This window comes from Carassius auratus, chromosome 41 (assembly GCF_003368295.1).
Source record: "Carassius auratus strain Wakin chromosome 41, ASM336829v1, whole genome shotgun sequence".
NCBI classification, from domain to species: Eukaryota; Metazoa; Chordata; class Actinopteri; order Cypriniformes; family Cyprinidae; genus Carassius; species Carassius auratus.
This window is the reverse complement of record NC_039283.1, coordinates 18,190,252-18,203,660: the sequence shown is the minus strand read 5'-3', so window position 1 is coordinate 18,203,660 and position 13,409 is coordinate 18,190,252. Positions and strand designations below refer to the sequence as shown.

Genomic DNA, 13,409 nt, shown 5'->3' with positions numbered 1-13,409 from the left:
AGGAAAAAGTGTGGAAGAAAAAGATGCACAACCAACCAAGAGAACCGCAGCCTTATGAGGATTGTCAAGCAAAATCGATTCAAGAATTTGAGTGAACTTCACAAAGAATGGACTGAGGCTGGGGTCAAGGCATACAGACGTGTCAAGTAATTTGGCTACAGTTGTGTTCCTTTTGTAAAGCCACTCCTGAACCACAGACAATATCTTACCTGGGCTAAGGAGAAGAAGAACTGGACTGTTGCCCAGTGCTCCAAAGTTCTGTTTTCAGATGAGAGCAAGTTTTGTACTTCATTTGGTAACAAAGGTCCTAGAGTCTGGAAGAAGGGTGGAAAAGCTCTAAACCCAAGTTGCTTGAAATCCAGTGTTTCCACAAGTTTCCACAGTCTGTGATGATTTGGAGTACATTGTCATCTGAAAGTAAAAGTGAAGTGACATTCAGCCAAGTATGGTGACCCATACTCAGAATTCATGCTCTGCATTTAACCCTTCCAAAGTGCACACACAGCAGTGAACACACACCTGGAGCAGTGGGCAGCCATTTTTATGTTGCGGCACCCAGGGAGCAGTTTGGGGGTTCGGTGCCTTGCTTAAGGGCACCTCAGTCGTGGTATTGCCAGCCCAAGATTCAAACCCACAACCCCAGGGTTAGGAGTCAAACTCTCTAACCACTAGGCCACCACAAACTCACCAGACCTGAACCCCATAGAGTATCTATGGATTATTGTCAAGAGGAAAAAGAGAAATGGTTTTTATTGGCAAAAAAAAACAGGGGTGATCTTCGAGCCACTTCATCACTCTTGCTTTGTGGCATGGTGCTCCATCATGCTGGAAAATGCACAGGTCATCACCAGACTACTTATGGATCATTGGAAGAAGTTGCTATTGCAGGACATTTTGATACCATTCTTTATTCATGGCATTATATTTGGGCAGAATTATAAGAGAGCCCACTCCCTGCATTGAAAAGCATGGTACTCATGGTAACGTTTACCATTTCTTCTCCGAACAATCGATTTTCCAGCTTTACAAAATAGTCTAACGGGAGCTTCATCAGAGAAAACAACTTTGCACCAGTCTTCTGCTTTCCAAGCCTTTTACTTCCTGCAGGATTTGAGTCTGTCCTTTATGTTTTTATTAGAGAAAAGTGGCTTCTTTTATGCCCTTCTTGACACCAGGCCATTGTCCAATAGTCTTGGCCTCACTGTGCATGCAGGTGTTCTCAAACCAACCTGCTGCCATTCCTGAGCAAGCTCTGCACTGCTGGTGATACAATTTCACAATTTTCAGTACTGAAGACTTCTTCACTGTAGTTGAACCTCCCTCCATGAAGATCTCTGCAAAATTTAAAAGCTTTAAGCAATTATTTAAAATGCAAATGATCACTCTACACAATCTAGAAACAATGTGAATGAACACTACAACAGCTTAAGCAGCAAACTTTACAAAACATAAAATTATGCCACAGCCAAAAATTTTGTACATCCAATTCAAGTCTTGCATTCCACTAATGATCTTATGAGTTGAATCAGGTCAAGTGTTAGATGAGGGAAACCTACAAAATGTGTTGGGCTGGGGGTCCTCCAGAACAGGTTTGAAAACCCCTGCAGTTGCTCCTTGTGTTACCTAATGAATGTGGCTGATCGAGAGATATGAGATATGTTTGTTTTAAAAACAAAAAATAATAACTCAACCATAATTGTGTGCAGCTCTTTAAAAAAAAAAAAGATAGCACGTATACATTTTAGAGATCACTTCATCTGGTAAGTATCTGTGTACAAACATCTGAGAGATTGTCTTTAAAATGTTAGTCTTACATTCTAAATCATAAACATCTTAAGAGATTTTCTCAACCTCTACTTGAAGTCTGGCAGTAAACGTCCTATAGATGATATACGTCTATAGCCTGTGATGCTGCACTTACCAGTTGTCATTTGTAAATATCAATAGCATATTTTCTTTCTAAGTTGAAGTTTCAATATAAGCCAAAGAAAACCATTTAAAATTCCATATTTATTTATTTCAGTAAGCTTCATAAAAGACAATGGAAATGTAAAAACACACATCACACATTTACATAAAAAAATATGAATCATAAAACCGTACATTTCTATTTTTTAAGTGTTCATACATTTCAGTTACATAACGGGAAAGCAGGCGTATGAGGCAATGCCACACATGTTGTTTTGGTTTCTGGCCATACGGATGTAGCCACTATCTCCAAAATGGGTACCCCAACTGTTAAAGCAAAATAAAATAGAAAAACCAAAATTAGCATCTGCATTTGTTGATCTAAATGTTTTGACACAGATTTTCTGTTTTTATAAGCATTTGAGTGGATAAAAAAAAAAAAAACCCAGACCCAGCCAATTTATGATCACAAATCTTTACACTCATTTTGATTGTACCTGTTTTTCACCAGCCAAAAGTCCTGTCCACCAATCGCACCGTATCCCACAGCCAGCACCGCATGGTTTACTTTTTGTGTACAGGTTGGGTCATTGTAAACTCCTGTGGACCGAACCAAGAGAACATTATAACATCACAGAACTAACGAGATCCAGTAAAAATGAGTTAATCAGTTTGGTTGAAATGTGAAGAGAAGAAAATACTCACCACTGCGGTACAGGATAAACTGAGGACGGGTGGCATCAATGGCCACTGAAATGGGCCCGATGTTAGCAACAACCTGCTTCAGGGCCTCCTCGTCTCCCTGACTGACAAAATAGTACTTGGTGCAGTTTGCTGCATGGTGGGATGGATTGTATCTGCACTGCCCTTGCTGTAGGACACATTTATTTATTAGATTACACATTAGAACTATAATAAAAATGAATTAGTTTTTTTCATTTTCTTTAAACCACATCAAACTCTGGCAAATGCAAATTCACTAATGTAGAGACCTGCCTGCAAATGTATGGCTCAGATTTTGCTTCTAATAGGACACCTTATATTTGTGTAAAATATTAATCAAATACTTTTTTCACATGGACCCTCACAAACAACTTACCACTCCTTCATAAGGGTAAGATGACTCGGAGTCTATTCCACCATTATCAATAACGTACTGGAAGGCAGAACTCATAAAACCTCCATTGCAGCCTTTGTTGCCATAGCTAGAAGAACAGTCCACCAGATTCTGAGGGCTGAGGTCGACCAGCTTTCCTGTGGTCTTCATCAGCTGACCTTCAAGAGCCCCAACAGAGCTGAACGCCCAACATGAGCCGCATGCACCCTGACAGAAAAAAGACAAACATGATAAAACTACCGAAACCGGAAACACGAACCGAATGGCTTGGAAGGCTGCAGAAAGAGAATTCTGACCAATCCGTTTTAGTTACTGGTTTCTGAATTTCCAAATCATCATAGAGGAAGTTACAGGAAAGGGGAAATAAACCTCAAACACTGACTGGGCAAACAAAATGAAGGAAGTGAAATTGAGAAAAAAAAAAAAAAAAAAAAAGTTCTGACAAAGAATGTGGTCTCCCTGCTATAAACTATCCGTCTTGTTAAATAGACAGAAATAAAGGAACAGCAAAAACAGCTGGTTCAGAAATATAGATGAGAATGAACAAGCTCAAATAAAAATGAACAGTATAAAAAATATATATTAATAATCATAATAATAATAATTCAAATCCAGTAGGAATACAGATTTGTACAATGCTGGCCTGGATAATAAAGGAATCAAAACAGCACAACATTACACACAATTTCCACAACACAAGAGTTAAACCCACAATCTCCAGGTCAAGTATCTTGTAGCGCCACTGGGAAGATGAGGGTTCACAAAGATGCAGAAGTCAAGAAGTTTCACTGAGATTCAATTCAAAGTAATAAATGCGTACATGTATAAGGGAGGAGGAGGAAGAGGAGGAGTAGGAAGAGGACATTCAAATGCAATAGGGGCAACAGCCTCTTTGGGGCTTGGCCCCTAAAAACAGACATTAATGGAGCAGATGTCAGGTAGCATACTTTCAAACGGAGTACATTCACACCTGCATCTTTACACTGGTGACATATCCCTTCTCTCTCCAGTCCAGAGAGTCTGGGACAGGAGCCCCAGAAGAGCCCACAAATTTTGCTGTTTGCCTCTTAATGTCAGAAGGGACACGGGTCGTGGCAAATGACTGCAGGATCTCCTCTGTTGTCTGTGAAAGAGACAAAAATTTGGAAAATAGGAATACAAAATAAAAAAAATATATATATATAAAAAAATAAACACCCCACCAACATGATTTTTTGTAAAGAAAACAAATATAGAATCAAAACTTGTTTTTTTAATTGACTTGATGATCTAGCTGGAAGCTACTGTATGCAGATAATCATGATCAAAGAAACACACACACCATATCACCCATGTGGTTCATGCCCAGGTCATATGAATGCAGGCCCATGGAGGCCTCCAGGTTGTGAAGGGTGATAAGTTGAAGGTTTCTCTCCCATAACTCCCTCCTGCCCAGTTCTTCAACCTGCAACAAATCACGTTCTCATTACAAGGATCACACATGTGGTACGTTGTTGTAAGACTGCAATCAATGCATTCATTACAGATATCCTTTATAAATACTTCCAGTTTAAAGACGAACATTTTCAAACAATTCAATCAATATATAAATGGCATCAACACCACTTCAAACTATAGTAGTAAAACTTCTAGTCTCACAACATAATCAAAACACCATTATGAAAACGAATCTGTAAGTAGATGAAAGATCTTCATTCATTGGGATCATCTGACCAATGCTTGTGAAATTTCTATTCTCACCTTACTGGAGTAAAACTTAGTATGTGTCTTCTTCCACAACTCCCAGTGCTGGTCTAGATTTGTGTTGAAATGTGCCAGTGCTGTGCTACAACACACAGCAAAGAGCAAGCTCCCGAGCATCATGACCTGACAAGAGCAAAACGGCCAGTAATAGTTACAGACTTGCATACATTTTATAAGAATGTACAGAGAAGAAGAATGTATGTACAAGAACACAATAAAGTTAGTTAAAACGTCCGAATATAGTACATTTGAGGAAATCCAAGTAATCCAGACATTAGGTGTTTACAGATTCCCCAAAAATGGGCTGTACTTTCATAAACCAGAGAGATTGTTTGATTTATAATGTAGGCTATTATATGTCGGTGCCGTTTTTACAAACCCAGTTTTAAATCTAAAGGTAAAAAATGAGTTTTAACCAGATGGATTAATGAGGCAAAATAACGCAAAAATGCAGTTTTAAAGGTTTTCAAAATGAGCAAGAGAACACATGAGTCAGAAAGAAACGGAAATTAAACCGCTTTGTTTGATCGACTTCGCCCTATCCTTCATTCAGCGACACGGTATACACGACAATTAAAGTATTTTTTGCAGTGTTTAACGTTACGCCCAAAAGTTAATACAAACACTGAAAACATTTCAAATCTCTAAGAGGTAAAGGGTTAACCATCTAAAACCGAAAGAGAAACTTATCTTGAGAGGAAAAAACCGGACAAAAGAGAATTATGTTACAAACATAAAGTACATAACAGTAATCAATAACAATAAAAATGTGCTCATGTGTCTTGTCTAGTCTCACCTGTGCACTCTCGGTAAGCTGCACTTCCGGTGGTCTGTAGCGTAGGCGATGATCAGCGTCTGTGAGTTCCTGGTTGCTTTGCTTTTATTTTGTTCTATCACGTGCTAATCTCTGCCTGTTGTCATATGTCACAGATGCCTTTGCTTACTTTTTGTCAAAAATAGTGTCCTATAGTCAAAAATAAAAATGTAATTAAAAAACAATATGTAATTAATGTAGTAATAAAATAATACAATATATATATATATATATATATATATATATATATATATATATATATATATATGTATATATATATATATATATGTATATGTATATATATATATATATATATATATGTATATATATATATATATATATATATATGTATATATATGTATATATATATATATATGTATATATATATATATATATATATGTATATATATATATACATATATATATATATATATATATATACATATATATATATATGTATATATATATATATATATATATATATATATATATATATATATATATATATATATATATATATATATATATATATATATATATATATATATATATATATATATGCCTATATACTATTATTAATATTATTTATATGCAATTGTAAGATGCATGGGAACTTGCAGCCTAACCTAAAAACAATATTTCCGAGGTTGTGTAATTATAGTTTGAGGGGAATTTCCACGTGTAAACCAGCAAAGTTACTCTGTAACTGTAAAGTAAATAAGAGCAGCAGCTGTCATCTACGATTGGTAGAAATACTCAATCTACGCTGGAATCAAACTAGGTTCTGATATGTTTCACATGGATTGGAAACGAATGTTTTCATTTTACATGCTTTCTCATACGTTGTGTTTGGGTCGCCATCTAGCGGAATTTAAATTAAACACCAGAAGAATTTATTGTTATTGATGTACAATAGATGCACAGAAGACTATTTTTAATTACACACAAGAATATAGAAGACTTGATAACCACGTGGTATTTTAGAACTATACCCATAATTATAGTTTTTGTTTTTAAATGATATATCAATGTACAAAGAAAACAGGAAGACAGACAGAGGAAGTGATCTGGTTAAACACAGCGTCAGAGCACGCAAGCACATGTAGCCTATACACTGCTGACCTGGTATCTGGCTTTGAGAGTGCATATGCCACAAGTTTTAGGTCCTAGATGAACATGTTGTGCTTAGAATGACATTGGAAAAAAATCGATATAGGCCACATTACCACTGTGGAATTGGACATTACCTAATTTTTCCTTTCATGAAGCATTTGCTATTTTCTTATAAAAAATAGTCATCATGATTTGGCAAATATTTGTGCTGACCTGGTGCTGATTTTGATGAAATTAATATAACTACACTTAGAATGATTAAATGTGTGATAACTCTTAGTTAATATTAGAGATATGCTGAGTGGTAAAATGGTTCATTAATCTTTTTTTCTCAATAAGAAAATAGAATTTTGCGGATTCTGAATAGGACTATGGTCTGTATTTATATTTTGGAACAAAAGCTTTGTGGAATATTGACTGCAGCTTTCAATCATTCAGAAAGTACAAGCAAACTGTATGTAGAACTGAAAGTGGAGTGTTCAGCATTGACGATTTTAAATAGCTACTGCATTACATTTCACGCCACGCAAAGCTTTCTGAAATAAAGCAATCAATAATAAATAAGAAATGTAATCAATAGACAAATAATAAATGTGATTGGATTACCATTGGAAAATGTGAAAAAATAAATGTGACTTTAAAAAAAAGAATCATAATAATTTTAATGTTATTTGTCCCAGGCATCTTTTTAACATTAATAGTGGCTTATGAATGCATTGCTCAAGTTTTTATTCATCATCTTCATTTTTGTAATTGTGTCATTTAGTAATTATTTCTGACAATTATTACTTTGTTTCTTTTTACATACAGTATAGAGATTATAGGTAGCAGTTGAATGTGAAGAAGTGGGTACAAGATACAAAAAGTGGGGGGAGGGGGGTCAATTATGGTCATAAGGTTTCATAACAGTGAACACATGACTGTCATATTTTTTGTTTAAACAGCTGAGGCTACTTAAACAGTTTAGTTTCTTTAGTACAGTATGTTTCTTTTCTTGACCTGTCTTGGTTTCGTCTCTCCCCCCAAAAAAGACTGAAGCTTTCTCTTCCTCATCAGCAAAACTAAATCTACGCCTTCATACGTCGCACAGAGTCATACATGTCGAACAGAGTCGTACATGTATTACAGAGGCCATGTTCTCTGAATTCTAAATAAATGTGGCTTGGCATTTATATTTTATTCTTTGAATGTCATTTATAATAGGAAACGTTTCTGTACAGAGGTGTAATATTGACTTGGTATTAACTGTGTCATAAACATTACATCATTAAACTTTATTGCAAACCATTTGTGAAAATAACATTTAGATACTTTTACCCAAATATTAACAGTTTTATTTAATATGGTCACACAAAAAAGCTTAATACTCTATATAATCAAAACAACATAAAACAAGTTTGTCAAGATCCCACCAGGGGGAAAAAGTTTAACAGACTGTATTCACAATATCAAAATCTCCCTTTTGAATTTCAATTATTGCAAAAAAAAAAAAAAAAAAAAAAAAAGAACATTTTTTTTTTTAACTGCTTAATTTGAACGAATTAAGAACAAGACATCTAGGACACAAGAGGGAAATGCACTTAACCTTGTGGTATTCAAATCAACTGCTTCTTTTAAAGACTGTTTCCCCAATCATTATTTAATGCTTGAGTACACTGATAGTGATTGAGTCCCTTTTGTTACTGGTCAGAAGTAGACAAGTTTGGTCCCTTGTGAGCTCCGTACTTCCAGCTCTCACATGATAGGGAAACTGGCCAGGCTGGCAATGCCACATGCATTGTTACGGTCACGAGCCATCAGGACGTACCCCTTCTTCCCCCAGTCTTCACCCCAGCTTCAGGCACAGAAACAAAAACAGATGGATTAGGAGATTTTTTACGCTATTACATGCTGACAAGGACAACATGGAAATGTTTTTACTCTTTTAAAAATGTAATATTTATATATTTTATTTAAATGTAATTTTTTAAATTAATCATATTTTTTTTAATTATTCATTTGAATCATTATTGTGTTTTATTAAAATAAACAATTTTAATGAAATTATTTATTTTTTATTTTAATCAGTGCTGTCCTTTGTTCCCAGCTTATGTGCCTTACCTGTTCTTCACAATCCAATACTTTTTCCCTTTCGGCGTGACTCCGTAACCAACAGCTAGAACTGCATGGTTAACATCGTCCTTGTTACAGTTGGGATCAAAGTACACACCTAAAAATGGGTTTTGGACATAGCAGGGATTGAGATTTTAGTCTTATTAGTGACCTTCACTTTAAACATTTCAGTAAAACAACAACACCAAAAGACTACGTAGTTGTAAAAGTGATGTCAAGTACCGCTTTTGTAGTACAGGAAGGTGGACTGCATGGCATCTATACCCACTGATACAGGTCCCACCTTTGCCACGGCAGCAGTCAGTGCCTTCTCATTTCCCTCAGGAATCTCTTTATACCTTTTACAACTGGCCGCTCTTGCTGAACTGTTATAGGCACACTGCTGTTCCTGCATTGGGCAGAAGTGATGAAAACTTGTGACTGTCAACATTTAAAAAAAAAAAATGTCTAGGACTCATTTTTCAATATTATTCTTCACACAGATCTTCTTACCAACTTTCAGCTGGGCACATCAAATGTACTAAAACAACCCAAACACTTCATGTCTCAAATCAAGTCATTCTTCCATTAGAGAAGTAGCACTTTGTCACTCATAAAACAATGACCTAAAATAACACCATCAATGGTGTAACAATGCATTTATGCACGTAGTGCAAAAGCGATGGAAAAATGTCTGCAGTTTATCTGACATAGATTGCTGTTGTGCTAACATTGTAAAGAGTTTTGAAATGTGAACGAAGTGTTGTAAATTATTGTCATTGGTCAGCAAATCATTGGTTGGCTGTGACCTTGTTTACATTTAACCAAATAATTATGATACAGTGATTTTTAATTTAATTTGTGTAGTTAAGCAAAAAAAAAAAAAAAAAAATGCTTTTTAAGCCATTTGGCTAACTATTACCATTCCAGCATAGGGATAGCCCTCCTCTGAATCAATGCCATGGTTGTCTTTGATGTATTTGAAGGCTTTTGTCATATATCCTCCACCACAGCCATCATTGTCAGTCACACAGTCCACCAGGTTCTGAGGACTGAGGTCCACCAGCTGACCTTTGGTCTTCTTCAGCTGACCTTCCAAAGCCCCGACAGAGCTAAAGGCCCAGCATGAGCCGCAAGAACCCTGAGGTGAGCGAGGGAGAAAAACACTTAAATACTGGTGGAGAAATAATCTTAAGTACTTTGGTAACTATAGTTGGCTTGAAACAACAAATGATACTTAGACGGTATTGATCAAAGTTAGATGGTAACCCTCATTCTGTAGAAATGTGTTTGAAAGCACGTGAGGATAGGATTGGTCATGTAAAAGTTTCTCAGAATGAGGAAATATTGCCACAATATTACTAAATTATTATGACATTTCCTCACTTGGTTCTTGACAGAGGTTACGTATCCCAGTTTGCGGTAGTCAATTGATTTGGGCAACTTCTCCACTGTGTCCTCAGGCACATATGTGTTAGTTAGGTCCCGGGACATGGGCATTTGAAGTCCCATGACTTTCTCTGCCACTTCTTCTAGTGTCTGCAGAGATATAAGCATTAGACAAAAAAAAAATCCTGATCAGCATTCAAAAATGTTATCAATTTACTTGGATCTAGTTTCCTTCATGATACATATGTTGTTCTTGGAACATTCTTGTTGTCATGTTTACTCCCAAACAAGTTTAGCAAGAATGTGACATCTTAAAGACACAGAAACACACATGTACAGCTGTTTTCCAACATATTAGACTGACAAATGTTTGTAAAACAATGTGTTAAACATTCTACAGCAGCAAATTATTAATAGATTGAATTAGGGCACTTACCATATCTCCAAAATGGTTCATGCCCAGATTATAGGTATGAATCCCCAGTTCGTACTCTCTGTTATGGGCCTCAATAAACTGCATGTTCTTCTCCCAAATCGCCCGTCGAATAGACTCTTCATCCTGTCCACCATAAAGCACAGATGTAAGAAGGCACAAACAATGAGTGATTTGAATGATGTAGGCCAGTGGTTCCTAAACTGTATATAAACCACCAACTTATGATACTTTGCAAGACACTGGAAAAAAAGGGCTCTTATTTTAGCCGGAAACAGTTGTTTGAAGTAAAAAATGTCTAGATGGATTTATTTATTACATACATGCAACTTTTTGCTTCACACAGACTTAATTGAAGGACTGGAGTCATGTTAATTACTTGATGATTATTGTGATGTTTTTATCAACTGTTTTAACTCATTCTGACGGCACCCATTCATTGCAGAGGATCCATTGATGAGGAAGTGATGTAATGTTAAATTTCTCCAAATCTGTTTCAATGAACAAACAAACTCATCTTTATCTAGAATGGCCTATGGACTAGTAAGTTTTCAGGAGATTTTCATTTTTCTGGTTGAACTATTCCTTTAATTAAGATGTATCTATTTTATACTCTAATGCATGGCATCTTTGAGTAAGGATTTAGGTGGAATTCGCATATAATACTTGAAACTCTTTAAAATAAAATAAAAAATGAACAGATCCCTTTCTTTCTCTCTTTATTTTTTATTATTGAGCCGGGTTGCATGTTAAGGCACAGCCCTATTATAAAGGGATTTAGCCGTTAAATTCCAATCAATGTAGTCTTTAAAAAAATACAAGCTACCTTCCCCTCTTTTTTTTTAAGGTACTAAATATGATTGTATTGTCTTTATAGGCTATTACTCACCAGGGCATTGTACTCCCTCTTGTGGGTGAGTTTCCAGTCCTCCCATGCTTCATCGAGTGTGAGGTTCTCCATAGTGTGAGCTAGTCCACCCCACACCACCACAAGCAGGGTGATTCCACCAAATGCATGCATTATGCCCTGACAAACAAAACTACAGTCAGAGGTGTAAAGCCACACTGTAAACTTCAGTGGCACACCCGTGGCGCTCTTGAAACCATGTTAACCATAAACCACAAACAAGAACAACACCCGCAGACAGTGAAACTTATCACTCTAAAAAATGCTGGGTTGTTTCAACCCAACTTTGGGTCAAATATGGACTAACCCAACACTTGGGTTAAATTTTTACATTACATTTTTAACCAAAAAGTTGGGCTGACCCAAAGCTGGGCTGCAAAACCCCAGCGTTTTTTAGAGTGTATTTAGTCAGTTTAGAGAAATGAGAATTAAGTGGTGATTTCTGAAATGTGCTAGAAGAAATTTGCAGTGTTATATGTTTTTAAAAGAATGAAGAATAAAAAGAATGCGAAAGTGATTGCAACAAATGTGCACCCACAACTTCAAATAAACATTTTATAATATTAAAACAGCAATTATAACACTTTACAAATAAACAATGCAAATCATTTACGAGGAGTTAAAAATAAAAACAGTGGTGATGAGGAAACTCATTTACCTGATTTCCAGAAGTTCAGAACAAAAGGTGAATGTTGGTTTGAAACTGGGTTAGTGGACGACCTCTTTATATGCTGGAGTTTTGAGGAAGTTGCTCCTGTCGCAGGAAAAAGAAGACCCGGTTCATCTGGAATAGTTTAAACACCAGCTCAAAGCGATGATGTCATGAGTCAGGTTACAGTTTTAGGAAAATTGGGAAGTTGGGAATAGTGTCCAAGGTCTTGGAAAGAGATTTAAATTTAAAATTAAAATTAAATTGAGTAAATTTACTAAAACCAACACTACCAACGAGAGAATTTATAATAATATTTTAGAGATCATTTGTGTTGTTTTCAGCTTTAAATTATATTAAATTTTTTGCATAATAAGGTTGGCAAGAAAAAAATTAGCAAGCAGCACCAAGAAGTTTCTAAATGCATCCATTATTTTTACATAAACAACCATTAGTTTTACATAATACATTTGGTGTAGCTTTTCCTTGTTCCAAAACTGCTTAAATTCTCTCTAACATCTTGGGAATTGCTTAATGATAGTGGTTTTTAATTATTTCCGCTAATTTAGCAGGCTAGATAGTTTTAGTCACACTAACAAAAGAAACAACCCATCGAGATTTTTAGGGAATTTCTTTTGGGTTCCTGCAAAAAGATGGATGTGATTAAGAGTCTGAAACCTTCTGTGCATTCATCAGTTCACAATTTCAGTTGGTATTTTAGCTGGCATAAATAGAGGACATATGACTTCTAACTCACAATTGATTTGATAGTATCAATAATCTTTTTCTACTTCGTTCTCCTGAGGCCATGTTAGCTTGTCATGAACACTTCCGCTTGTTAGTCAACAACCTGAGTTCCCTGTGCAGTGTGTCACTGCATGAGGTCTACTTTAAAATTGTCCCATGATGTCTACTGTATAGGCATGGGGTCAGCACTAAGATATAAATGTATAACGAGGAAAGTCCCCTAGTGTTCATACTATGTGCAGATTACTCACAAACATACAAGCAAATCTATAAATATCACAGGCCAAAAGCAGTACAGCCTGCTGACATGGTGACAAGCCTGAGAAGACTAAATTTAAGAATGTATTCAGCTTTTGTTTATTGAAAAAAAAAAAACCTGTGTCCCAAAAAATCTTAAAAACTGGGATTAGTTCGTGGAACACAGTTGCTATTAATTACAATTTATTGCACATTATTCAACAAATGTACAAACTAATCAATAAAAAGCGCTTCAATACA

General features: G+C 35.7%; 2 protein-coding genes across 2 annotated transcripts; both read right to left on the bottom strand.

The window, feature by feature from the left end:
- Nucleotides 1-2,116: 2,116 nt before the first annotated feature.
- LOC113059154 (cathepsin S-like) lies at nt 2,117-5,670 on the bottom strand. Its single transcript, XM_026227439.1, has 8 exons — nt 5,565-5,670; nt 4,766-4,891; nt 4,347-4,469; nt 3,996-4,148; nt 3,008-3,232; nt 2,614-2,779; nt 2,406-2,508; nt 2,117-2,235 (listed from the first exon to the last, which is right to left on the bottom strand). The coding sequence occupies exons 2-8, from the start codon at nt 4,886-4,888 to the stop codon at nt 2,136-2,138; spliced, it is 993 nt and encodes a 330-aa protein (XP_026083224.1). The 5' UTR covers nt 4,889-4,891; nt 5,565-5,670; the 3' UTR covers nt 2,117-2,135.
- A 2,538-nt stretch (nt 5,671-8,208) lies between these two features.
- On the bottom strand, nt 8,209-12,270 carry LOC113059151 (cathepsin K-like). Its single transcript, XM_026227436.1, has 8 exons — nt 12,174-12,270; nt 11,498-11,635; nt 10,612-10,734; nt 10,173-10,325; nt 9,709-9,927; nt 9,030-9,195; nt 8,796-8,904; nt 8,209-8,529 (listed from the first exon to the last, which is right to left on the bottom strand). Exons 2-8 carry the CDS (start codon nt 11,627-11,629, stop codon nt 8,430-8,432), a joined length of 1,002 nt encoding a protein of 333 aa, XP_026083221.1. The 5' UTR covers nt 11,630-11,635; nt 12,174-12,270; the 3' UTR covers nt 8,209-8,429.
- Between the last annotated feature and the right edge of the window lie 1,139 nt (nt 12,271-13,409).

Coding starts and splice junctions, on each gene's coding strand:
- LOC113059154 (XM_026227439.1), bottom strand. CDS start 4,888: ATGATGCTCGGGAGCTTGCTCTTTGCTGTGTGTTGTAGCACAGCACTG. Junction 3,233..3,995: donor TCACCAGTGTAAAGATGCAG/GTGTGAATGTAC, acceptor TTTTTCTGTCAG/GGTGCATGCGGCTCATGTTG. Junction 2,236..2,405: donor TTTTGGCTGGTGAAAAACAG/GTACAATCAAAA, acceptor TTGCTTTAACAG/TTGGGGTACCCATTTTGGAG.
- LOC113059151 (XM_026227436.1), bottom strand. CDS start 11,629: ATGCATGCATTTGGTGGAATCACCCTGCTTGTGGTGGTGTGGGGTGGA. Junction 9,928..10,172: donor TAACCTCTGTCAAGAACCAA/GTGAGGAAATGT, acceptor CGCTCACCTCAG/GGTTCTTGCGGCTCATGCTG. Junction 8,905..9,029: donor CTTCCTGTACTACAAAAGCG/GTACTTGACATC, acceptor ACCCATTTTTAG/GTGTGTACTTTGATCCCAAC.